Below are 23,268 nucleotides of genomic sequence, written 5' to 3' on the forward strand. Positions count from 1 at the left end.
AGCCGTTAACAGCCACTAAGCCGCTAATAGCCGTGCTTCGCAAGACGAAAAAACCGCAAGACGAAGAGACTTGCGGAACGGATTAATTTCGTCTTGCGAGGCACCACTGTATTTATTTCATAAAATTTATATACCGCTTGATTGTAAAACGTCAAAAGTGGTTTACAATTTTTTTTTAAATCAAGTAAAAATTACAACAATACTTTAAAGCATAGAGTCAAAATAGCAAAATGCTAATATTCATCTCTACTTTCTAAGCACCTGGGTATGGTTGTCTAAATAAATTATTATTTTTTAAAGCAGGCACCGAATACAGTACAGTAAAGGCGCCTGCTTGATATCAAGAGGCAGGGAGTTCCAAAGTATAAATGCTAAATGATAAAGTTCTTGCAAATGTGGAATGGGTATTACGTGGCACCTATCGTGCCAGTTCCGCTGATTGAGGTTGACGATGGGGAACATGGGATAAGGTGATCCAGTAGGTATATGTTCAAATTTATCGGATGGTTCCCTAGTTCTAGTATATGAGAAACAGAAAAAAACTTCTCGAAGAATGTAAGAAGAGCCTGCTGGACCAGACCAGCGGCCCATCTAGTCCTGCGTCCTGCTCTCACAGTTGCCAACCAGATGCCTCAAGGGGAAAACCCACAAGCAGGACCCGACCACTAGGGCCTTCTCCCCTCCTGTGGTTTCCAGCAACTGGTACCCAGATGCATTGCTGCCTCTGTCAATAGAGGTGGGACAATCATGGCTAGTAGCCATTGACAGCCCTCTCCTCCTCTCAATCAATTTTTTTCCAAGGTGGAGGTCTGGCATGGCCCCTGGTGCTGGAATCCTAGGACTGTGCCATTAGGGACTTTTGCTACTTTAAAAATCAATCATGTTTCCTTTTGCTGTCGGAGAAAAATAAAACTTTGAAGCCTCAAGGTGCCTTTTTTGAAGCTGCAACGTACAGAGCCAATAATGTAGCATTATCTTAGTTTTATGAGTGTGTTGGAAATAAATAAATTATCATACTGAAACTCAGAGGTAGATCTGGTTTTTTAAAACTATTATATAGCGTGTGTTTGTATGACAGCTGATTTACCTGCCTTTGGAGACAGAAACACACAATTAAAAGCCACGTGTGATACAGATCTGTTTGAGTCTGCCCTGGCTCGAAATTTGGGTAGAATGCACACAGCCTCACTTTCAATTCTGATTGCATAGGAACATAGAAAGCTGACTTACACTGAGTCAGGCTATTAGTTTATCTAGATCAGTATTGCTTACAGCTCTCCAGGGTTTCAGACAGGGAATCTTGTGGTCATGGAGGGTGCCTTTTCCAAAGGCCCTCCTAAACCTGGAGCCAAATGCTCGGATTGAGTTCTAAGCAGACTGGGTTAGCAGTGGCATTACTTTATCCCCAGCTAATGGACAGTTGGGGTATGGGGCATAGCAGAACAGCCAGGGAGTGGGAGTCATCCTCCCATCATTGAGTCAACAAGTACCCATCCAGTGCATAGGATTAGACAGGATTCAGGTCCTTTTCTTGTCTATTTGTGGTGGCCATATTTGGCAGAGGATCAAAGGCCCATAGCAACCCGTTGAGTCAATTGTTTTCAACATCACACTTCTGGATAATGGCTCCACCAACATGCAGTCAGTACCAAGCTGCTGGTGGTTGCAGGGGCTCCTTTAAGTAAAGCTGAAATTCTGGGTTCATTTACCTGGTGGTAAACCTAACTGAAAACACTAGAATTTCTGAGTAGGGAGTGGGGGAGAAATTCAATTCAGTTTGCTTTGAAAGGTGAAGTTGCTTCATTCACACTTTCCCCAAAACAAGATGTGAACAGAAATGCAGCCATCATTTGACATTCACACTTCTCCGAATTTTCCAGTGCAGTTCTCTATCCAAGTACAGTGGTACCTCAGTTTAAGAATGATTTGGTTTACAAACTCCTCAAAACCGGAAATAGTGTCTTGGTTTGAGAACTTTACCTTGGTCTAAGAACATAATCTGAACGGTTGAAGGGCACTGGCAGGCCTCAGGGAAAGTGCGCCTCAGTTTAAGAACGGTTATGGTTTAAGAATGGACTTCCAGAATGGATTAAGTTCCTAAACTGAGGTACCACTGTAATGTGCACAAAAATACTTACACTGGAGTAAAGTGTGCTTTACAGTTAGTGGAAATAACCCCCCAGTATGTGTTGTGCTAGGCAAAATTGCATGCTAAAATGTGTATGTTTTGGAGAAACTGGCACTTAATTGCTGGTGTGTGTGTGTTTTGAGGGGGGGAGCTTTATTTTTGCAAACTGTTGTGGAAATGTGGACAGCTGAATTTAAGACGGGGAAAGCAATAAACTGAGAAAACTGACATATTCTCCCATCCCTTCCTCTGAGCAAACATGCTTTAGGATTACACTGTAAGCCTTTCTAATTCTAACACATATAGCAGGTCCTTCTTTCGAAACACCCTATTTCACCAGCCTATCCATAAAATGAAATGTTTTGACGACTGATCATCTGGGGCCTGCAATTATGTGAGTGGCTGATGTGAAATCACGAGGCTGTAATGGACTGGGGAGGGGGGAGGGAGAGAACCACCTAATTTAGGCACTACTGAGCTAGATGGACCAGTCATATGACTGGAATAAGTGGTGCTGGGTTACCCAACAGACAGACCAAGCATGTGCTTAGTGCACCAGCAAAGCAGAGGCTCCCTGACCCCACAAAAAACCCAAAGTTCTGAAGGAATTTGGCATATGATATTTCAAAGGGAGGAAAGCATTGGGAAAGATTTATTACACCTACTTACATGCAACTAGATTTTTCTGTTCTCTTTTTATTACTTATCTCACCTGTACCAGGGACCATCCTGTCAACACAGATGGAAATAATGGGAAGAAATCAGATCCTGTCAAGCTTAGTAATAAATTGCTGTTTTATTATTAAAGATTTATTCTTACGAGTTATACAAACTTTGTTTCTTTCCCTTTTCTAATCTATATATGCAGAAAAACAGAATACGCTGTGTAAGTTGTTTTGTTTATTGCTTTTATTTTGAATTGCATATGGAGAGCGGGGAGAGGCCATGATCTTTTCAGCGCTTAGGGCTTCTAAAGGCAGCTTCCTGTGTTACAGTTTTGATTAAACAAAAAACAAAACAAAACAATGGGTAAAATTAATCACACAAGAAGGATGGAGATTGGGCAGTTAAGCAAAAGGCTGCTCCATAGGTCAGGTGAGTCTGAGGAAGTACTTGATTAGGCAAGTGGGAAAGGGGTCTTCGGCAAGATAATTCCAAATCGGCAAGACAGGGCTGGTGGGATTGCTTGAGGACGGAAGAAACCTCTGGACTGAGGAGCCTGGTGAAGTCTAAGGAGCACAGGTAAGACTCTAGAGACCATTGGAGATATTGGAAGTGGGGGAGCTAACAGCAGTATGGCTGAGGACTGAGTGGCTCCTATGTAAGGCTGAAGACTTTGTGCTGGATGCAGGAACAGGCAAGAAGTCAATGCAGGGTTTGATTTAAGGAGGCGGGGCTTTCTACAAAGCTGCTCAGGCCCAACCTTGATTGGGTCAGCAAAGAGGAGCACCTGTTTTTGAAAAACTGAAAGTGGGGTTTTCTACAAAGCTGCTCAGGTTCATTTCCTCATTTGCATCCTGAATTAGAAGAACCATCTGCTGAAGTGGTCCAGTTTGTGGAAATATTGTAGCCAAAGAAGTTTTCTTTAGGAGTCAGGCAATTGGGTAAGTGATATTGTAACCCTCTGAAGCTATTAATGTTACTTTTGTGTTTCCTAAACATATTTACTTGGAAGTGAGGCCCTCTGACTTCAATGAGGGTTTCATCCCTGTAAATGTACTGCTGTCTTAGCTATTGACCTTAACCTCTTTAATGGGCTTTCTGTTAAAGGAAACAAGATAGGATCTGTTATTTATTGAGACACAAAGGGGGAAGGGAGATTTGTTTGGCTTAGTTTTACCTTTTCAGATTATATTTCTTTTTTAGTGTTCTTGATTAATACAAATAAAAACACACACATACCCTGACAACTAATTATCTTACTAAATCACAAAGGTTGCAGTCTTACCTGCAGTTGGATGTAAGCCCCCATGAACTGTGTTGTAAGGCTGTAAATTAAACGGAGGCATGGGGTGTGAGAAGCCTCGAAAATATGAGAACCATAAGACAATATACACCTTTTTTGGCACCAGTATAAATGGGTTATTGTCTGCAATATTGGGTTTTGTATGCCAGTCTAAACAAGGCATGGTATTCAGTGATTGTCCTGCTCAGAGGAGAATCATTGAAGTTAATAGGCATGCCTCACTTCATTCATGAATTTCAGTGGGCCTTCTCCAAGTAGGACTTAGTTGAGTACAATGCAAGAAGCAGATTTCTAGGTCTGTGGTTGTGAGAGAGAAAAGCATGGCAAATATGACCAACTATATTCATCCCAAGCAATGTGGTTCAATACCACATTGGGAAGAGTCATGAGACTTGTTCAGCAGCAGATACTATGAGGTGTCTAGAAGAAAAAGGCTCTCATTTTTGAGGGCTTGCTTTGCATGCAGAAGGTCCCAGATTCAGCTCCCAGCATCTCCAAGCAGGGCTGGGAGAGGATCCCTGCCTGAAACTGTGCAGAGCTGCTTCTATTAGGAGCCCTGTTCTGCCATATACTATGTCAAGTCATTCCTAGATGCGCCAAATGGCCTGACTCTGTATATGGCAGCATCTTGTGGGCATGCTCGTTGAAGGGCATCTTCCTTTCTGCTTTCAAGGTATAAGCCAGACATGTCGCCGATTGCCGTGAATGAGATGATGCAGCTTCTGGGCCGACTATCTGATGTGTGGGGAATGAAGGTGGCCACCAAGCAACCCAAACGAGTTGCCCTTGCGGCAGGTTTGGGGGCCCTTTTTGGGGGCTTGTTGAGCGGACCAGTTGGCATTCCAGTAGGTAAGTATGTGCTTCCTTATGAACCGGAAATCTCATGGCAAAATTGCCTTGCCTATTTAATTAAAGCGGTAGTGAATGGGTATGGAGGCATACATGTTATGGTTAGTGCTGGGGAAGGGCCATGGCTCAGTGGTAAAGCATCTGCCTTGCAAGCAGAAGGTTCTTGGTTCAATCCCTGGAAACTCCAGTTAGGGCTGCCCGAAGCCCTGGAGAGCTGCTGCCAATCAGTGTAGAAGATGATACTGAGCAAGATGGACCCATGATTTGACTTAGTATAAGGCAGTTTCCTGTGTCCCTGTCCAAGAAGGAGTCTTAACTCCTTTTATGGACAATCACTCAGAATTAATGGCAGTCAAAGACCTGGTTCACACATCACAGTGAACCCAAACGATTATCTACTCCGAGTGCTGCTTGGTTTCTCCCTGGTCCTTTTAGCTTGGCAGCTAAGCCCTGCTCAGTGTGTTGTCCTAACCCAGGATCATGGTTCATCTTTCTCTTCCTTAACCACAATCTGTAGCTGCCTGTGGTTCAGAAGGCGAGCATGCCACCATGATTCTGAGTTTGGACAATATGCTATGCTAGGGCCAGGGAACCTTTGGTGCAATGTCTTGTCCTTCTGAGGGTCTACAGAGCGAGAGCTGTAGCTCAGTGGTTGAGCACTTGTCAGACAGAGAAGCAGAGACGCCCCATGTGCAATATCTAACATTGGTGGTTGAAGTCTGCTGGTAGAGCAGAATGCAAGGCAATCAGCAGCAGGTGGAGTCAGAGACAATGAAATGTAGAGCCATTCCAGGACTGGTTGAAAGACTGGTGGATATTTGCTGGTGGGGTAGTGCCCCATTCTCCCTAATGGGCCAGCCTCCACTGTTCCCCTTCTGTTAATAGCCTAATGGATTGGCTACAGTAGAGTCCTAGTCATGTAGACCACTTAGAGATTGTTTTCTTCTTCTTCTTCTAATTAAGCGGTATATATAAATCTTGCTAATTTCTTTTTTTAAATGAAGGGTTAACTCTTAAGAGTCAAGAGGAGAGAATCCAGTTTGGGGTATATAGACCCTCAAGGAGATCAGTGTTAAACATGCTAATGTCTCCTTCACTTTTAAGGAACAAACTTTGCAAATGGATGGTCTGCTGAGGACCAGATAGCTGTTATTCCTGAATTGCAGGGGGTTGGAGTAGATGACTCCCTGGGTCCCTTCCAACTCTGCAATTCTATGACCTGGGCGAGGGCTCCAGTGGGATGTGTAGGCCCCTACTGGAATTGGGGCAGCCTAAGAGTGAGGATCCTGGGGAGGGGAGAGATGCTCCTTCAGCCTGCTCTCTTGTTCCACCTCCTTCTCTGTCGCCACTTGCCTCTCTACAGCTGTCAGATCCTCTCTTTAGCACTTCCACAATGCCTGTTGTGCCCCCAACCCCAGTGCCATTGGACACTGGGAGGGGCCTGCTTCTCCAGAGAGGGTGTTCAGTTGGTGTAGCGCACTTCTGATGGGGGCAGAGACACCTCCCTCATCACCTAGATCCAGAAGGCACCAAAAAAGGAAAGAATAGATCAGGCATAGGCAAACTCTGGGCCTCCAGATGTTTGGGACTACAATTCCCATCATCCCTAGCTAACAGTGGTCAGGGATGATGGGAATTGTAGTCTCAAAAACATCTGGAGGGCCGGAGTTTACCTATGCCTGGAATAGATGAATCCACCTAATGGGTGTAGTGAGAGATTGCAGAAATGCTTGCTACACTAAGCTGAGCCTGCCTCATTCTATATAGGATAGCAAGGGCGTGTGTCAATATCAGAGCAACATTCAAAGCTTTGGGAGGCAGATCACCTGCCCTTGTTGTAGATGCATGCAGAATTAATTATGTGTATTGCCCTGTATTAGGTTAAGCTAGCAATTTGCATGTATATTGTGGTGATCTAAACATTAAATCCTATTGGAAGGCTCCTCCTTCAAGTCCTTGTTCCTCAGCAACTGGGAACCAGGACAGAATCCTTGTATGAAATGAAACATTACAAGGCAGGGTCCTCTGGGCTCTGATCTTCACATGTACTAGAAGACAAAGGGTGTGTACCTGTACATGTGCATGTGCAGCTGGGGCAGCCCAGCCAGATGGGTGGGGTTATTATTATTATTATTATTATTATTATTATTATTATTATTATGCATAGATGTACCAGAACTCTTGAATCTGCAAAAGATTTTCTGGATTGGGCTGCAAAGCTTTCAAAGCAGGATGTCTCACAAAACGATACTTCTCTCTGTGTGGCTTTTCTAGGGGGTACAGTTGGTGGCTTGGTCGGCTCCCAGATGACAGCTGGACAATTTAAGCCTGCCCGTCAGATTATTCGGGAAATGCCTCCCGCGAAGCAGCAGCAACTGTACAAGATAGCCTTTCGAGTCATCCAGGACATGGAGTGGCCGAACGTGGTGCAGCTCATGAACCTGATCATGAAGGACGTAGCCATACAAGAGCAACTGATTGGGGTGGTGATGGACTATCTCGCCAATGAACTCAAAGCCGAAATCAAGTTCGACAAAACGAAACCTTGACGAAACCAATGTGTGTGCATTCAGAAGCGGATGCCGGATGAAGATACCCCCAGCCTCACTGGGGATGTGTGGTGCAGGTCCTAGGCTAAGTAGGCACCAAACATTTAAAGCATTTTACTTCCCCCCAAATAATCCTGGGAACTGTAGCTTTTAAAAGGTTGCCGGGGAATTATAGCTCTGCGAGGAGTAAACTACAGTTCCCAGGATTATTTTGGGAGAAAGCGGTGTCCTTTAAATGTATGGCACGTACACAGCTCTAGATCCATTGGTGCGGGTTGCCTTTTGTCTCCTGTTTTTATCCTTATATGCTTGTTTTCTTCCATTTCCCCACTAATCTTGATCAGGAAAGGAAACGTTCAGAATTGGAATGTGCCTTTTTGAAACAGAGTGCCAAGAACATAGAAAAAAACAAAGTTTCTGTTTCCACCCCTCCTTAGCAGCTGAATTCAAATAAATCTGCCCCTTGTGAGCTTTGGTGTGATTGCGTTTTAAAAACTGTTTACAAGTCTCCTGAGTAGGGATGAGGGGAAAATTTGAGTTTGTTTTCATTTCAATGGAATTCATATTTTAATTTGCGTTCCAGAACTAGTATGTGAGCTGTCCTTCGAAATTTGCTTCTCAAAATTTTGTGATGAAGTTCTCTAGCCAGCCAGCCAATGTATGCAAAAATGCATATGTTAGTCAAAATTGCATAGCAAAATATTTATTAGGGCAAATCCACACTAAAATGCTTGCAAATGCAGGCAAGGCACATTGGATGATAATAATAATAATAATTAATAATAATAATTTAATTTATACCCCGCCCTCCCCAGCCAAGGCCGGGCTCAGAACAGCTTACAAGCAATAATAAAAACAAGTTAAATGATTACAACGTTAATTTTTTTTTAAAAAAATAAACATTAAAATATTGAAACATTAAAATATTAAAATGTAGCCTCATTGCAGAAGGAGAAGCAAAAGAAAAAAGAAAGAGAGGGAGGGAATCAAATTGGCTCCAAGCCAAAGGCCAGGCGAACAACTCTGTCTTACAGGCCCTGCGGAAAGAAATCAGATCCTGCAGGGCCCTGGCCTCGTGAGGCAGAGTGTTCCACCAAACCGGAGCCAGAGTTGAAAAGGCCCTGGCTCTGGTTGAAGCCAATCTAACTTCCTTAGGGCCCAAGACCACAAGGGTGTTGCTATTTATGGACCTTGAGGCTCTCCGTGGGGCATACCGGGAGAGGCGGTCCCGTAGGTACGAGGGTGCTAGGCCGTGAAGGGCTTTAAAGGTCAAAAGCAGCACCTTAAATCTGATCCTGTACTCCACCGGGAGCCAGTGCAGCTTGAAAAGCACTGGGTGAATATGCTCCCATGGCAGAGACCCTGTGAGGAGCCTCGCTGCAGCATTCTGCACACGCTGGAGTTTCTGGGACAGCTTCAAGGGCAGCCCCGCGTAGAGCGAATTACAGTAGTCAAGCCTGGAGATGACCGTCACATGGATCACTGTGGCCAGGTCAGGGGGGGAAAGGTAAGGGACCAACTGCTTGATGCGGCGAAGGTGGAAAAATGTCGCCTTGGCTGTTGCTGTAACTTGCGCCTCCATGGAAAGGGAGGCGTCAAGGATTACACCCAAACTCTTAACGGAAGGCAATGGCACTAATTGGGCTCCCGCAAGAGAAGGGAGTTGGTCCCTCATCCCCATGCCATCCCGACCAAGCCACAGGAGCTCTGTCTTCAAAGGATTTAGTTTCAATCGGCTCCCACGAAACCATCCAGCCACAGCTTCCAAGCATCTGGTCAGTGTGTTCGGGGCCGAGTCGGTGTGGCCATCCATCAGCAGATAGAGCTGAGTGTCATCAGCATATTGGTGACAGCCCAGCCCAAAGCTCCGGATAATCTGGGCAAGGGGGCGCATAAAGATGTTAAAAACCATCGGGGAGAGGATTGCGCCCTGCGGCACTCCACACACCAAGGGGTGGCGCGACGACATTTCCCTCCCTAGTGCCACCCTCTGTCCCCAACCAGAGATAAAAGAGCACAGTCAGTTATGGGCTATGCCCTGTATCCCCACGTCTGCGAGGTGGTGGTGGTCCAGAAGATCATGATCAACCATGTCAAAGGCTGCTGACAAATCTAAAAGGATCACCAGTCCTGACCCGCCTCGATCCAGCTGTCTATGGAGATCGTCTGTTAGGGCAACCAGAGCCGTCTCGGTCCTGAAACCAGGACAGAAACCGGACTGAAATGGATCTAAAGCAGATGTTTCCTCCAGAAACCTACCAAGCTGTTCAGCAACTGCTCTCTCAATTACCTTACCCAGATATGGAAGATTTGAAATGGGGCGGTAATTGGATAGGTCTAAGGGATCTAATGAAGTTTCCTTTAAGAGTGGACATACCACTGCTTCCCTCAGTTCCCCTGGGAATGTCCCCGTGTCAAGGGACAAATTGATAATTTCAACCAGGGGGGTCCGCGCAACATCTGGACACTCCCTAATCAGCCAAGACGGGCACGGATCAAGGAGGCAGGTGGTGGGCCTACCAACTTGGAGGAATCTATCCACATCAGCAGGGAGTATTCGATCGAAATGGTCCAACACTGGATAGCCTCCTGTGATGTAAATATGGGTCTGGCTGTAGACTGGGGGAGCGACTGTAGCTCCAGTGTTTGATTGCTCTCATCTCCAGGTACAAGGGTCCTGTTATCTAGGCTACAAAACACTTCTGAAAGCTTCTTTCAACCAGAGCAGAGAACCCTCGGGCGATGAGCTATGGTCATTTGTCTATGAACCAAAGTAGACATGGTGGTAAAAGTGTCGACATCATTGTTATTATTTTAAAATCTGCATGTTGCATGCAAATTGCAGTCACTGGATTGTGGGGTGGGAATGAAGCCAACAATTGCTGCTGGTGGTGCAGAGGAGGGATTTTAACCCTTTTCTTCCCTGCTGTGGTCATGATAAGAATGGCTCCTGTGAAGCTGTTGTTTGCATGGGAGCAAAGCTCCCTTTGGCATCACACATATGCCAGAGAGACGCAGTGGACAGAGTGCAGGGCTAGGACTTGGGAGAAACCATGGTCTGAACTCCCCACTTAGCCATGAAACTCACAACATCGGGATGAGGATTTGGAGGTAAAGCCAAATGCGTCATGGACCAAGGTGGCTTTGAGGAAGAATTTGAGAAAGCAGTGGTTGGGGAGAGACTTCTAGGAAGTAGTTGAGGGGAGAGGAAACAATTGAACCGAGGAGTGGGGTGAAGCTAGAGGAGCAAAGAAGCTGTTAAGGTAGAGAGATAGGAGAGCCCCCCCCCTCTTTGTCCATTAACTTATGTATAAGGTGGTATGACTTTACTGACTCAGTTTCTGAAGTCCAATATGGGCTAAAGGGAAAGCAGAGCCTTCCAGGATTTAGTGCAGGCATTGCACATATGCCAGAGTGATGTAGTGGAATAGAGTGCTGGGCTAGGACTTGGCAGAGACCAGGGTTCAAATCACTCAGCCATGAAGTTCACTGGGTGACCTTGGGCCAGTCACTGCCATTCTTCACCTAATCTTACCTCACGGGGCAGGGGGTCGGGTTGTGTGGATTAAATGGGGAGGGGGAGAACCATGTACACCACTCTGAGCTCCTTGGTGAGACCTTTTTGTACGTCCAAGGAAGACACCTTGCATCAACTCCAAAGCTTCCTCCATGATGGAGCTGATGGCACAGCGTTTCTGAGCACATCAGGTTGTCCCTCTCATTGACAATCAAATCATGAGGGCATTAGCTGGAACACGTGCAGAGGACGGCGATCAAGATGCTCAAGGGTCTGGCAACCAAGCCTTAATGGGAATGGTTGAGGGAGTTGGGGATGTTTACCATGGATTTAGAGACTGATGGGAGATGTGATAGCCATCTTCAAATATAGAATCATAGAATCATAGAGTTGGAAGAGACCACAAGGGCCATCGAGTCAAACCCCCTGCGAAGCATCAGAGCACTCCTGACATATGGTTGTCAAGCCTCTGCTTAAAGACCTCCAAAGAAGGAGACTCCACCACACTCCTTGGCAGCTAATTCCACTGTTGAACAGCTCTTACTGCCAGGAAGTTCTTCCTAATGTTTAGGTGGAATCTTCTTTCTTGTAGTTTGGAACCATTGCTCCGTGTCCGCTTCTCTGGAGCAGCAGAAAACAACCTTTCTCCCTCTATGTGACATCCCTTTATATATTTGAACATGGCTATCATATCACCCCTTAACCTCCTCTTCTCCAGGCTAAACATGCCCAGCTCCCTTAGCCGTTCCTCATAAGGCATTGTTTCCAGGCCTTTGACCATTTTGGTTGCCCTCCTCTGGACACGTTCCAGTTTGTCAGTGTCCTTCTTGAACTGTGGTGCCCAGAACTGGACACAGTACTCCAGGTGAGCTCTGACCAGAGCAGAATACAGTGGCACTATTACTTCCCTTGATCTAGATGCTATACTCCTATTGATGCAGCCCAGAATTGCATTGGCTTTTTTAGCTGCCGCGTCACACTGTTGGCTCATGTCAAGTTTGTGGTCAACCAAGACTCCTAGATCCTTTTCACATGTACTGCTCTCAAGCCAGGTGTCACCCATCTTGTATTTGTGCCTCTCATTTTTTTTTTGCCCAAGTGCAATCCTTTACATTTCTCCCTGTTAAAATTCATCTTGTTTGTTTTGGCCCAGTTCTCTAATCTGTCAAGGTCGTTTTGAAGTGTGATCCTGTCCTCTGGGGTGTTAGCCACCCCTCCCAGTTTGGTGTCATCTGCAAATTTGATCAGGATGCCCTTGAGTCCATCATCCAAGTCATTGATAAAGTTGTTGAATAAGACCGGGCCCAAGACAGAACCCTGTGGCACCCCACTAGTCACTCTTCTCCAGGATGAAGAGGAACCATTGATGAGCACCCTTTGGGTTTGGTCAGTCAGCCAGTTACAAATCCACTGAGTGGTAGCATAGTCAAGTCGGCATTTTTACCAGCTTCTTTACAAGAATATCATGGGGCACCTTGTCAAATGCCTTGCTGAAATCAAGGTAGGCTACATCCACTGCGTTCCCTTCATCTGCCAGGCTTGTAATTCTGTCAAAAAATGAGATCAGGTTAGTCTGACATGACTTATTTTTCAGAAATCCATGCTGACTATTGGTGATCACAGCATTCCTTTCTAGGTGCTCACAGACTGTTTGCTTAATGATCTGCTCCAGAATTTTCCCTGGTATTGATGTCAGACTGACTGGGCAGTAATTATTTGGGTCCTCTCTTTTCCCCTTTTTGAAAATAGGGACAACATTTGCCCTCCTCCAGTCTGCCAGGACTTCCCCTGTTCTCCAGGAATTCTCAAAGACAACTGCCAGTGGTTCTGAGATCACATTTGCCAGTTCTTTTAATACTCTTGGATGCAGTTCATCTGGCCCTAGAGACTTGAATACATCTAAACTAGCCAAGTATTCTTGTACTATCTCCTTAGTTATTCTGGGCTGTGTTTCCTCTGCTGAATCATTTGCTCCAAATTCTTCAGGTCGGGCATTGTTTTCTTTATCGGAGAAGACTGAGGCAAAGAAGGCATTGAGGAGTTCAGCCCTTTCTGTGTCCCCTGTTTGCATTTCACCATCTTCTCCTCTGAGTCACCCCACTGTTTCTTTGTTCTTCCTTTTGCTACGAACATACCCATAAAAGCCTTTTTTGTTGCTTTTAACCTCTCTAGCAAGCCTGAGTTCATTCTGTGCTTTAGCTTTTCTGACTTTGTGTCTACACGTGCTGGCTATTTGTTTGAATTCCTCTTTGGTGGTTTCCCCCCTTTTCCATTTTTTGTACACATCCTTTTTTAATCTTAACTCAGTTAAAAGTTCTTTAGATAGCCACCCTGGCTTCTTTAGGCACCTTCCATGTTTCCGTCTCATTGGTATTGCCTGAAGTTGTGCTCTTACTATCTCCCTCTTAACAAACTCCCTGCCATCATGAACTCTCTTTCCTTTTAGTATTACTGTCCATGGGATCTCACCCAGCACTTCCCTAAGTTTTATGAAGTCGGCTTTCTTAAAGTCAAGAAATTGAGTCCTAGTATGCTTGGCTGCTCCTTTCCGCTATATAGTAAACTTCAGAAGAGCATGATCACTCACGCCTAATGATCCTTCCACTTCTACCCCACTAACCAGGTCATCAACATTGGTTAGGACCAGATCTAAAATGGCTGCTCCTCTTGTTGCTTCTCCCACTTTCTGGACAATGAAGTTGTCTGCAAGGCCAGTGAGGAATCTGTTTGACCTTATGCTCTTGGCTGAGTTTGACATCCAGCAAATATCCGGGTAATTGAAGTCCCCCATTACTACTATCTCCCTTCCTTTTGCATGCTTGGCCATCTGTTCCAGGAAGGCATCATCTATGTCCTCCGTTTGGCTTGGGGATCTATAGTAAACTCCCACAATGAGGTCCCTGTTATTCTTCTCTCCCTTAATTTTGACCCAAATGCTTCACTTTGGCTTTGAGGTTCTAAATCTTGGATCTCTTCACAGGTATACACATCCCTGACATATAATGCCACTCCTCCTTCTTTCTTGTCTGGTCTGTTTTTCTGAAATAGATTGTATCCCTCCATTATTACATTCCAGTCGTGGGACTTATCCCACCAGGTTTCAGTGATGCCTATTATGTCATATTTAGTTTGCTGTACCAAGAGCTCAAGCTCATCTTGTTTATTTCCCATGCTTTGCGCATTAGTGTACAGACATTGAAGTCCATTAATCATCCCCCCGTGTCTCTTATTTAAGGATTTTTTCCTCCCACCACTAGGTCTGCGTGCTGTTTGCTCCATTTGGTCTATGACATTTGGATGATCATCTTCATCAATTGATAGACTCCTACCTTCAGGAGCACTGTCTCCCTCCCCCACATTAGTCAGTTTAAAGCCCTCCTGATGAGGTTTCTGAGATTTTTGGCAAAAACATTCCTCCCAACCGTTGTGAGGTGCAGCCCATCGCTTGCCAGAAGTCCATCTTCAAGAAACTGCAGTCCGTGATCTAAGAATCCAAACCGTTCCTGTTTACACCATTTGCGATGCCAGCTGTTCACTTCCACTATTTTTCCCTCTCTCCCTGGGCCACGTCGTTCAACTGGGAGGACAGATGAGATGACAATTTGTGCATTTAATTGCTTCAATTTCCTGCCCAGAGCCTCATAGTCTCTTTTGATCTTCTGGAGGCTATTGCTTGCAGTGTCATTGGTTCCCACATGAACCAAAAGGAAGGGGTATTTGTCAGTGGGTTTTATGATTCCTTGCAGTCGTTCAGTTACATCTTGGATCTTAGCCCCAGGGTGACAGCACACTTCCCGAGACATCTTGTCAGGCCCACAGATCACTGCTTCTGTTCCCCTCAGTAGGGAATCCCCTATCAACACTACACGCCTCCTCTTAGGTTTGGTCGGGGTTCTTCCGTGAGCTGTCCATTCCAAGGTCGCCTGCACATTCCCTGAGGACTGACTTTGCTGCTCGTCTTCATATACCTGATCGACTGTAATGAGGGAGAGATCCTCAAATGGAGTCTGCTCTTCGTCTTCCATGCTAGGGGAGAGGACCTCAAAGCGATTGTGTAATTCTAAACAATCAGAGCGAACCCTGGGCCTCCAACTTCTTTGAGTCACGTTTCTCCATATATCTGGCTCCTGTGTTGGTGAACTAGCCTCCTTCTCAGGGGAGTCCCCTGTCTCCTCCTTGGTGGAGACAGTGTGCTCTGTTGCTTCCAAGAAGAGCTCCAGCTCTTTAATTCTTTGAAGCGTAGCTACACGTTCCTCCAGTTGCTGGACTTTGTCTTCTAAGAGGGCAATCAACATGCAATTGCTGCAGGTAAAGCTGCCTGCAACCTTTGGCAAGATGGCTGACATTGCGCAGGAACCGCAGGCGACTGCAGCTGTTCCATCCCTCTCCATCTTGAGAACGTGTCATTGGGGGTGGCTACAGCGGTCCTCCATCATAAGAAGCGTGCAGACAGGACAAATAACTCCCCCCCAAAAACCCCCTAGGTCTCCCCCAACAAATGTTTGAGACTAGCTCCCCTAAATCTAAAAGATGGATCAAACTGCGCGCGCCGCTGCCCTGCAAGCTCTGATAAGCTCCTCCCACAGCTAATCACCTGCCTCAACAGAAACCCTGCCCCCTCTGACCTTTGTACAGGGAGAGCAGCTAATCAGCCACAAAGAAACACACACACACACACACACACACACACACACACGAGAAAACCCTTTTTGCTCCTTCTTCAGCTGCTGCCCTGCAAGCTCTAAAGCTCTAAATATCTAAAGGACTGTCACATGGAAGATGGAGTGAGCTTGTTTTCTCTTGCTCGGAGGCTAGGACCCAAACCAATGGATTCAAATGACAAGAAAAAAGATTCCCACGAAATGTTAGGAATAACTTTCTAACAGTAAGAGTTGTTCAACAGTAGGACAGACTACATAGGAAGCTGGTAGACTCTCCTTCACTGGCGCTTGGATGGTCCTCTGTCAGGAATGCTTTAGCTGTGATTTCTGCTTTGCAGGGAGTTGGACTAGACGATGATCGAGGCCCCTTCCAACTTTCTAATTTTATGATATGATATGATATGATATGATATGATATGATATTTTATGATACATGATAATTTTATGATAGATGCTTTATTCTGGACAGACAAGGGATTTGCTTGGTCAACATTCACAGATTCTGATATATGGTGGGCAAACAGAGGAAGCAAGTGCTTTGATGTAACTAGCTCTCCTCCTCCCCAGTGGATATTCACCCACCTCCATACCTCCCACTCCCTGCCATTACTTGCATGGAAGGTCCTTTCCCCTCCTTCATCCCTGGTCCAAACACCTACTTCTTTTAACCCTTGTCTACTCACAGGGTTAGAAGGGAGGAAATGCAGATTCAACTATCCCAGCTAGAAACCACCCCACAACCTTTCTCCATCTTCTAAGTGACATCCCTTTAGATATTTGAAAATGCAATCTTATCACCTCTTAGCCTCCTCCTCTCCACGCTAAGCATACTCAACTCAACAGTTCCTCATAAGGCTTGGCTTCCAGGCCCTTTATCATCTTGCTCCACCTTCTCAGCACACATTCCAGCTTGCCAAATCTTTCTTAACTTGTGGTGCCCAGAAGAGAACATAGGAGTCCAGGATTAGGAGGATCAGCAAAAGATACCTTGGACCAGGTGGGTTTCAAGAAGAATTTGACAGCACGGGTGTGTGTGTGTGTGTGTGACTTAGGTATTCTGGAAGAGAATTCCAGGCATTATTTGAGAAGGGGAGAACCTTTGTACTCTAGGGTGTGGTGAAACTAAAGGAGCAAAGGTGATTCTTATGTGGACATTCAGGCTGAGAGACTTGGCTACTGAGAGCCTTGAAATTAAAACTGAGAAGATTGTGTGAGACACAGGAGCAGACAGGGAGCCAATTGATTAAAGGAGGTGTGTCTGAGGCTTGATTGGATTAGCAATAAACTGTGAGCAGTGGATTTTTGTTAAACTGAAAGTCAGTTTTTATTCAAAGTTGCTTACTTTCATTTATTAATTTGCCTGCTTCCTGAACCAGAAGAACTATCTCTTGAAGAGGTCCATTTTGCTGTCTTATTCTATCTGAAGAGGTTCCTCTAGGAGAGAAGCTGTTGCGTGAGTGATATTGTAAAATCTCTTAAACTATTTTTAATTGAGTTTCCTTTATTAACATGTTTGTTCAGAAGTAAGGCCCACTGACATCAATGAGACTTACTCCCTTGTATGCATGCACCGCTGCCCTAGTTTTCTGCCTGAATCCTTTACTGGGCATTCTGCTAAATGAAACAAGGTAGGATTTGTTATTCATTGAGCTACAAAAAAGGAGAGGTGTAGGGTGTTTTTAAAATTTTTTAGTTGCAATGCAACATTTCACTTTCCAGATTATATTCCTTTTTCAAGTTTTTGTGGATGGCATTCAGTGCTAATTCTACTCAGAGCAGAGTCTTTGAAGTTAATATGCAGGATTAATTTATGCTCAGTAATTTCAGTGGGTCAACTCAAGAGTAGTACTAACACCGAATACCACCCATAGGGTTTGTATTACATCTTATTCTATTGCTAAATCATGAAGGTTGCAGTTCTGCTTGCACTTGGGTGTCAGCTGCAATGAACTAAAAAAAATATGTTTATTTTCTGCCAGACCTTTGATTTTAATTGTCTGTGGCCCCTTCAGTGGGTGGGATGCCTTGGTCTTGCCGTTTACATTTTAAAAAAATATGAATGTATTTTTGCCTTTTGTTTTTACCGTTTTAATTTCATATTTGTTTTAATGTATGATTACAAGTGACTCTGAGTTATGTTTTGTAAAAAAAAACCTAATAATAGGTTCAAATAGTAACAACAAAAACAATAATAAATGAGGTTATTAAGAAATGTATTGTAAGATAACAAGAAATTAAATGAAACTATGTGGGTGCTAGAAGGCCTAAAATATGGGTCATAAAACAAGACCAAACTTCTTTGCAGCTGTGGAAGAAGATTGTGATTGTAGTCTTGTACAGTGGAACCTCAGTTTTCGAGCATCTCGGAAGCCAAACGTTTTGGTTTTTGAATGCCGAAAACCCAGAAGTAATTGCTTCCACTTTCGAATGCACCATAGAAGTTGAAAGGCTTCTGAGGCGCATTTCTCAATTTTCTCCATTGAAACTGCCAACCGCCCATTGTGTCCTGGTTGTCAAACGTTTCGTAAGTTGACCGGTCTTCAGGAACGGATTACGTTCGACAACCGAGGTTCCACTGTATCTTCTTGTATTCCAATAAAAACAGGGAGTAGATCCTTGGTCTCTGGTTGCATATGAGAAAAGTACAGCAACTAAGACCCAAAAAGGTTTGCCCAAAGCATTGCAGTTCAAAACCAACAGATGAATCATGAGGCTTGTCAAGCTTGTGGGAAGCTGGGAGGGGAAGCGGCTCAGTGGTAGAACATTTGCCTTGCAAGGAAAAGGTCCCACATTCAATCTCCTGCATCTCCAGGTGTGGAAGAGAAAACTGTCAGAACCGTGGGAAGGAAAGCCAGCTGGCTTGGCCCCAACCGGAGAGTCTCCCTTCTCAGCCTTTCCGCTGAGAAATCCTACATATCTACAGCAAAGGGTGGAATGGAATTCCCAACAAAAGCTCCCTGCCTGTAATCCAGAAGAGCTACTGCCAATCAGTGTAGGCAACCCTGAGCTATATGGACCAGTGGCCTGACTCAAAGTGGAAGGCAGCTGCCCAGCACACTATGTGTGTGTTTTTCGCCTGTATAATTTTAAAACAAGTTGTTGAATTGTGCATGCATGTGTCGTGACCACTGTACATTTTTTTTAAAAAAACATTCAAGGTCTAAACAATGCCGATTGATGTGAATGATGTGATTCAACTTCTGTGCCGGTTATCTGAAGTGCGGGGAATGAAGGCGGCCATCAAACATTCGGGACGAGGAGCACTTATGGCAGGTTTGGGCGCCTTCACTGGAGGCTTGATGGCCGGACCGGTTGGACTTGCAGTGGGTGAGAACACGCTCCCTTATCAAGGGGAAACCTCAGTGCAAAATGATCTTGCCATTGAACTAAAACATTAGTGAATGAATATGGAAACACACATTGGTGAGGGGAAGGGAAAAGGCTGTGGCTCAGTGGAAGGAGCACCTGCCTGGAAAGCAGAAGGTCCCAGGTTCCACTGCCAGCACCTTCAGACTAGGACTAGGAGAAACTTCTGCCTGTAATCCTGGAGAGCCGCTGCTAGTCAGTGGAAGCAGTAAAGAGGGTGTCAGTCTAAGGCAGCTTCACTAAATCATGATCCCTGCTGGCTTACCTGTTGTGCCACGCAGAGCTAAAAGGACTCTGCAATCTGCTCCTTGGGAGACAGCACGTTTGTGGCAGACCACGGGTTGGCGTAGCACTATGTGCAAGTACAGCTAGAGTGGATTTTTTGAGGTGGCAGAGGTGAACAAACACATTGAACAAACGCTAAATTGCAGTTTGGGATGGATGTGATCAGAACCAGAAATCCTCTCAATCCAGTGAGCTATTTCCCCTCTATCTTCCACCCTGTTCCATTTCTGCCTTACAGCTGTCAATGGGCAAAATATCTGCACCTCCCAAATGCCACCCCAGGTGTCTTCCAACTCCCCGCTCTAGCTTACTCCTAACTTTCCTTACTCTGAGGGATTTCTCCTTTCCAAAAGCAGCCCCCAAGAGCTGGTTCATTACTTAGGTTGTATCAACTGCTAATCCTACTCAGCATGACCATATTTGTAGTCAAAGGGCATGGCTAACACATGTTCAGTAAATTCAGTGGGCCTACTGGCCAGGTTTTCAAGTTTATGAGCTCTAATCCAGGAGTAGGCAACCTAAGGCCTGTGGGCCAGATGTGGCCCAATTGCCTTCTCAATCCGCCCCACAGAAAGTCCGGGAATCAGCGTGTTTTTACATGAGTAGAAGGCGTCCTTTTATTTAAAATGCATTTCTCGGTTATCTGTGGGGACTGCCTGGTGTTTTTACATGAGTAGAACCAGTGATTTTATTTAAAATGCATCTCTGGGTTATTTGTGGGGAATAGGAATTCATTCATTCCCCCCCCCCAAAAAATATAGTCCGACCCACCACATGGTCTGAGGGACGGTGGACCGGCCCACGGCTGAAAAAGGTTGCTGGCCCCTGCTCTAATCTATCCCCACAACAGAAGACAAGGGATGTGTGGGTGCATGAGTGAGTGAGTGAATGAATGCAGCAGAAGAATTGAATCTGCAAAAAGGCTTTCTAGATAGAGGTGTAATGCTTTGAGAGCAGGGTGGCTTAAAACACCTCTCTGTGTTGCTTTTCTAGGTGGGGCACTTGGTGGCTTGATTGCAGCCTCAATGGCCAATGGACAATTTAAGCCCGTCCCTCAGATTATTCTGGAACTGCCTCCAAGAGAGCAAAAACGGCTTTATGAAGATGTCCGGGCCATTGTTAGAAACATGGATTGGATGGATGTGGCGCAGCTCACAGCACTGGTCATGGGAAGCTCATCTGTTCAAGAGAAATTGCTCATGGTGGTGACAAACTACATCACCAAGGAGCTTGGTGCTACAATCAAGTATGGAGAGTAAAAACCATAAGAGCAGCAGTCTGTGAAGAGCAACATAGAGAAGTCAATGCTGCCTGAAGATCCTGCCAACAATACTGTGGATGTTTGGTGCAAGTCCTGGGCTTTGCAGAGATGACACAATTAAAGGGCTACAATACCACTTTAAGAGTCATTAGGAACTATTTGTTAAGGATGCAGAGAGTTTTGCACAGCACCAGTACAAACCCACCACTAATGCACTACAGTGGTACCTCGGGTTACATACGCTTCAGGTTACATACGTTTCAGGTTACATACGCTTCAGGTTACAGACTCCGCTAACCCAGAAATAGTGCTTCAGGTTAAGAACTTTGCTTCAGGATGTGAACAGAAATCGTGCTCCGGTGGCGTGGCGGCAGCGGGAGGCCCCATTAGCTAAAGTGGTGCTTCAGGTTTAAGAACAGTTTCAGGTTAAGAATGGACCTCCGTAATGAATTAAGTACTTAACCCGAGGTACTACTGTATTTCTGTGGCAATGTTGGGTTACAGAACACACCTGCAAAAAGCAAACCAACCCAGAACCCACCAGTCTGAAGATTCAGTTGCTAGTTTAATAGTAGCATCAAGTTAAAGTCACGAAGCAGGCGAGATGTCTTGCACCAGCAGAATGCTCCTGTGCAAGGGCATGCAAAAGCTGGCAACTTTTCGTGCAATAGATTACATAACCTGTTGAGTGGTATTCTTCTGTTTCCAATATTAAAATTCAGCTGCCCGTTGGTGCAAGAGCCCTTGAACTAGTGGTCAGAGAACACTGAATACAGCCTGTGGACATTTTCACAAGCCAGTCTCTCTCAAATGCTGTCTGCGAGAACAGAACTCATAGATTTTATGCAGGATGTTTTGTCTGACTCAAGGCCCAGGGATAGGGAACATGTGGTCATCCAGATGTCAGTGGATGGGACAGGATCTTCCAATGCACCTGATGGCATCTTAGGCAGTGTATGGCAGGCCACATGGAGTTCTTTTCATAAGCGTTTGACCATTGCTGCCTGACCCACAGTGTCTGCTGCCAGAGGCAGCTACCATACTCTTCCTAATGGTAGGTCCGGCACTACTGCAATTGAGAAAGCGATAGCCTGCACGTGTGGAAGAGCCGCTTTAGTTTATTCACAATGCAAATGTTTCATATCTATGTCTAGGAAATTGGTCAGTTGGCTGGCTGTACTCTATTCATTCAGATCCCGCTTATCAAAGCACTTTCCTGTTTTGGAATGGGAAATGAGTGCCATTTTAGGATTGAACATAAGAGTGCCCATGCAAGCTTGTATTAAATTGGGAATTCCTTGGTGTGTGTTACTGTGCGCACACACAGTTCTGCTGATTCCTGCACATGCTCAGTTTGTGCAAAATGAACACACACAAATCAACAAATTGGGAAGTGGGGACAAAGACAAAAGGGAGCACTCACTGGGATGGGTGGGAACAAGTCCAACTCCCTGCAATGCAGGAATATCAAGTAAAGCATCCATGGCAGATGACCATTCACTCTCTGCTTTAAAACCTACAATGAAGGAGAGTCCACCACTTTCTGAAGAGTCCATTGCACCATCAAACAGCTATTACTGTCCCAAAGTTCTCCCCAATGTTTAGTCAGAATCTCCTTTCTTGTAACTTGAAGCCATTGCTTTGAGTCCTATCCTCCAGAGCTGGAGAAAACAAGCTTGTTCCATGTGACAGCCCTTCTGATGTTTGAAAATGGCCACCATATCTCCTCTCGGCCTCCCCTACTCCAGGCTGAACATGCCCAACTCCCTCAACTGTTCCTCATCAGGCTTGGTTTCCAGACACATTATCATCCTGGTCATCCTCCTCTGCACACGTTCCAGCTTGTCAATATCCTCCTTAAATTGTGGCACCCAGAATAAGAGTTGTAATATTACTTCCCTTGATCTGGACGTTACACTTCTGTCGATGCAGCCTAGAATAGCATTAGCTTTTTTTTTTCTTTTTTTTTTTGCTGCTGCACCACAGTGTTTACTAAGCAGGATCTGGTCTGGTTGCAGATTGGATGGGGGACCACATGTTGAGATTCCTGCACTGCAGGAGGTTGGACCAGATGGCCCTGGGGGTCCCATCCAGCTTTACAATTCTAGGAGTCTGTGATTCCTGTTTAGCTTGTAGTTTACTAAGACCAATAGAACCTTTTGTTGGGATACTACCAGGGAGATAAAGCCCATCATGGCCCCCACGTTGCCTCCGGACGATCCATCGATCTCCCGTAGATACAGTATCAGCAATTAGCAACACGAGCTCCAGAAAATAGCTTGCCACATTCCAGAGCTGATGCACGCTCTATCAGCAGAATTCGCACAGCGAAAGATGCACGCAGGAGAGCATTATTTAGAAGTTTATTCAGCATTGGTGAAGGAAAAAACATGACTGCCTGCTTGCGTGTTTAGGCACAGAGAGAAACGAAAGCAAAGACACAAAAGAAACATCCTGTGAACAGGAAATACGCAGACTCTGTGACTCACAAAGCCTGCTCCCTTTTAAGGTGGAACGGAAATATCCTAACATCTTTTCACATGTATTAATGGCAAGTCAGGTGTCTCCCGTCTTATATTTTGGCTGTGTACGCAACATACATTTTAAAAGCATATGGTTTTCCCCAAATAATTCTGGTAACTCTGGTTTGCCGTTCATGAAGTTGCAGTTCCCAGCACCCTGAACA

At 45.2% G+C, this 23,268-nt stretch overlaps 3 protein-coding genes across 8 annotated transcripts in view; 2 read left to right on the top strand and 1 right to left on the bottom strand.

Moving 5' to 3' along the window:
- Nucleotides 1-20,716, top strand: part of LOC309346491 (protein C19orf12 homolog) — a 315,967-nt gene extending 295,251 nt beyond the window's left edge. Inside the window, exons 1-4 of one of the 4 annotated variants that reach the window (XM_081870325.1) lie at nucleotides 16,090-16,667; nucleotides 17,047-17,123; nucleotides 18,829-18,997; nucleotides 20,315-20,716. In XM_081870325.1, the coding sequence (XP_081726451.1) occupies nucleotides 18,838-18,997; nucleotides 20,315-20,580 (426 nt within the window). In that variant the 5' untranslated portion in view covers nucleotides 16,090-16,667; nucleotides 17,047-17,123; nucleotides 18,829-18,837 and the 3' untranslated portion in view covers nucleotides 20,581-20,716. Of the gene's footprint in view, nucleotides 1-16,089; nucleotides 16,668-16,718; nucleotides 16,958-17,046; nucleotides 17,124-18,828; nucleotides 18,998-20,314 lie in introns of those variants that run through there. The other 3 variants (XM_081870324.1, XM_081870326.1, XM_081870327.1) reach the window with 3 other exon arrangements.
- PLEKHF1 (pleckstrin homology and FYVE domain containing 1) overlaps nucleotides 1-23,268 on the bottom strand; it is a 296,105-nt gene that overhangs the window by 252,318 nt on the left and 20,519 nt on the right. The window lies entirely within an intron of this gene.
- LOC309347646 (protein C19orf12 homolog) lies at nucleotides 114-7,961 on the top strand. 3 transcript variants are annotated; one of them, XM_081872356.1, is made up of 3 exons: nucleotides 114-3,732; nucleotides 4,768-4,943; nucleotides 7,218-7,961. In XM_081872356.1, the coding sequence occupies exons 2-3, from the start codon at nucleotides 4,781-4,783 to the stop codon at nucleotides 7,490-7,492; spliced, it is 438 nt and encodes a 145-aa protein (XP_081728482.1). In that variant the 5' UTR covers nucleotides 114-3,732; nucleotides 4,768-4,780; the 3' UTR covers nucleotides 7,493-7,961. The 3 variants fall into 3 exon arrangements, with proteins under 3 accessions (XP_081728482.1, XP_081728483.1, XP_081728481.1); XM_081872357.1 differs by having other exon boundaries at nucleotides 114-3,014; nucleotides 3,655-4,943; XM_081872355.1 differs by having other exon boundaries at nucleotides 114-4,943.

This window comes from Podarcis erhardii (assembly GCF_964252035.2).
Source record: "Podarcis erhardii genome assembly, chromosome: 7".
Taxonomy (NCBI): Eukaryota; Metazoa; Chordata; class Lepidosauria; order Squamata; family Lacertidae; genus Podarcis; species Podarcis erhardii.

Excerpts from the sequence above, each read along its gene's own strand:
- LOC309347646 (XM_081872355.1), top strand. The coding sequence starts at position 4,781 with ATGTCGCCGATTGCCGTGAATGAGATGATGCAGCTTCTGGGCCGACTA. Across the intron at positions 4,944-7,217 it reads ACCAGTTGGCATTCCAGTAG|GGGGTACAGTTGGTGGCTTG; the intron begins GTAAGTATGTGC and ends TGGCTTTTCTAG.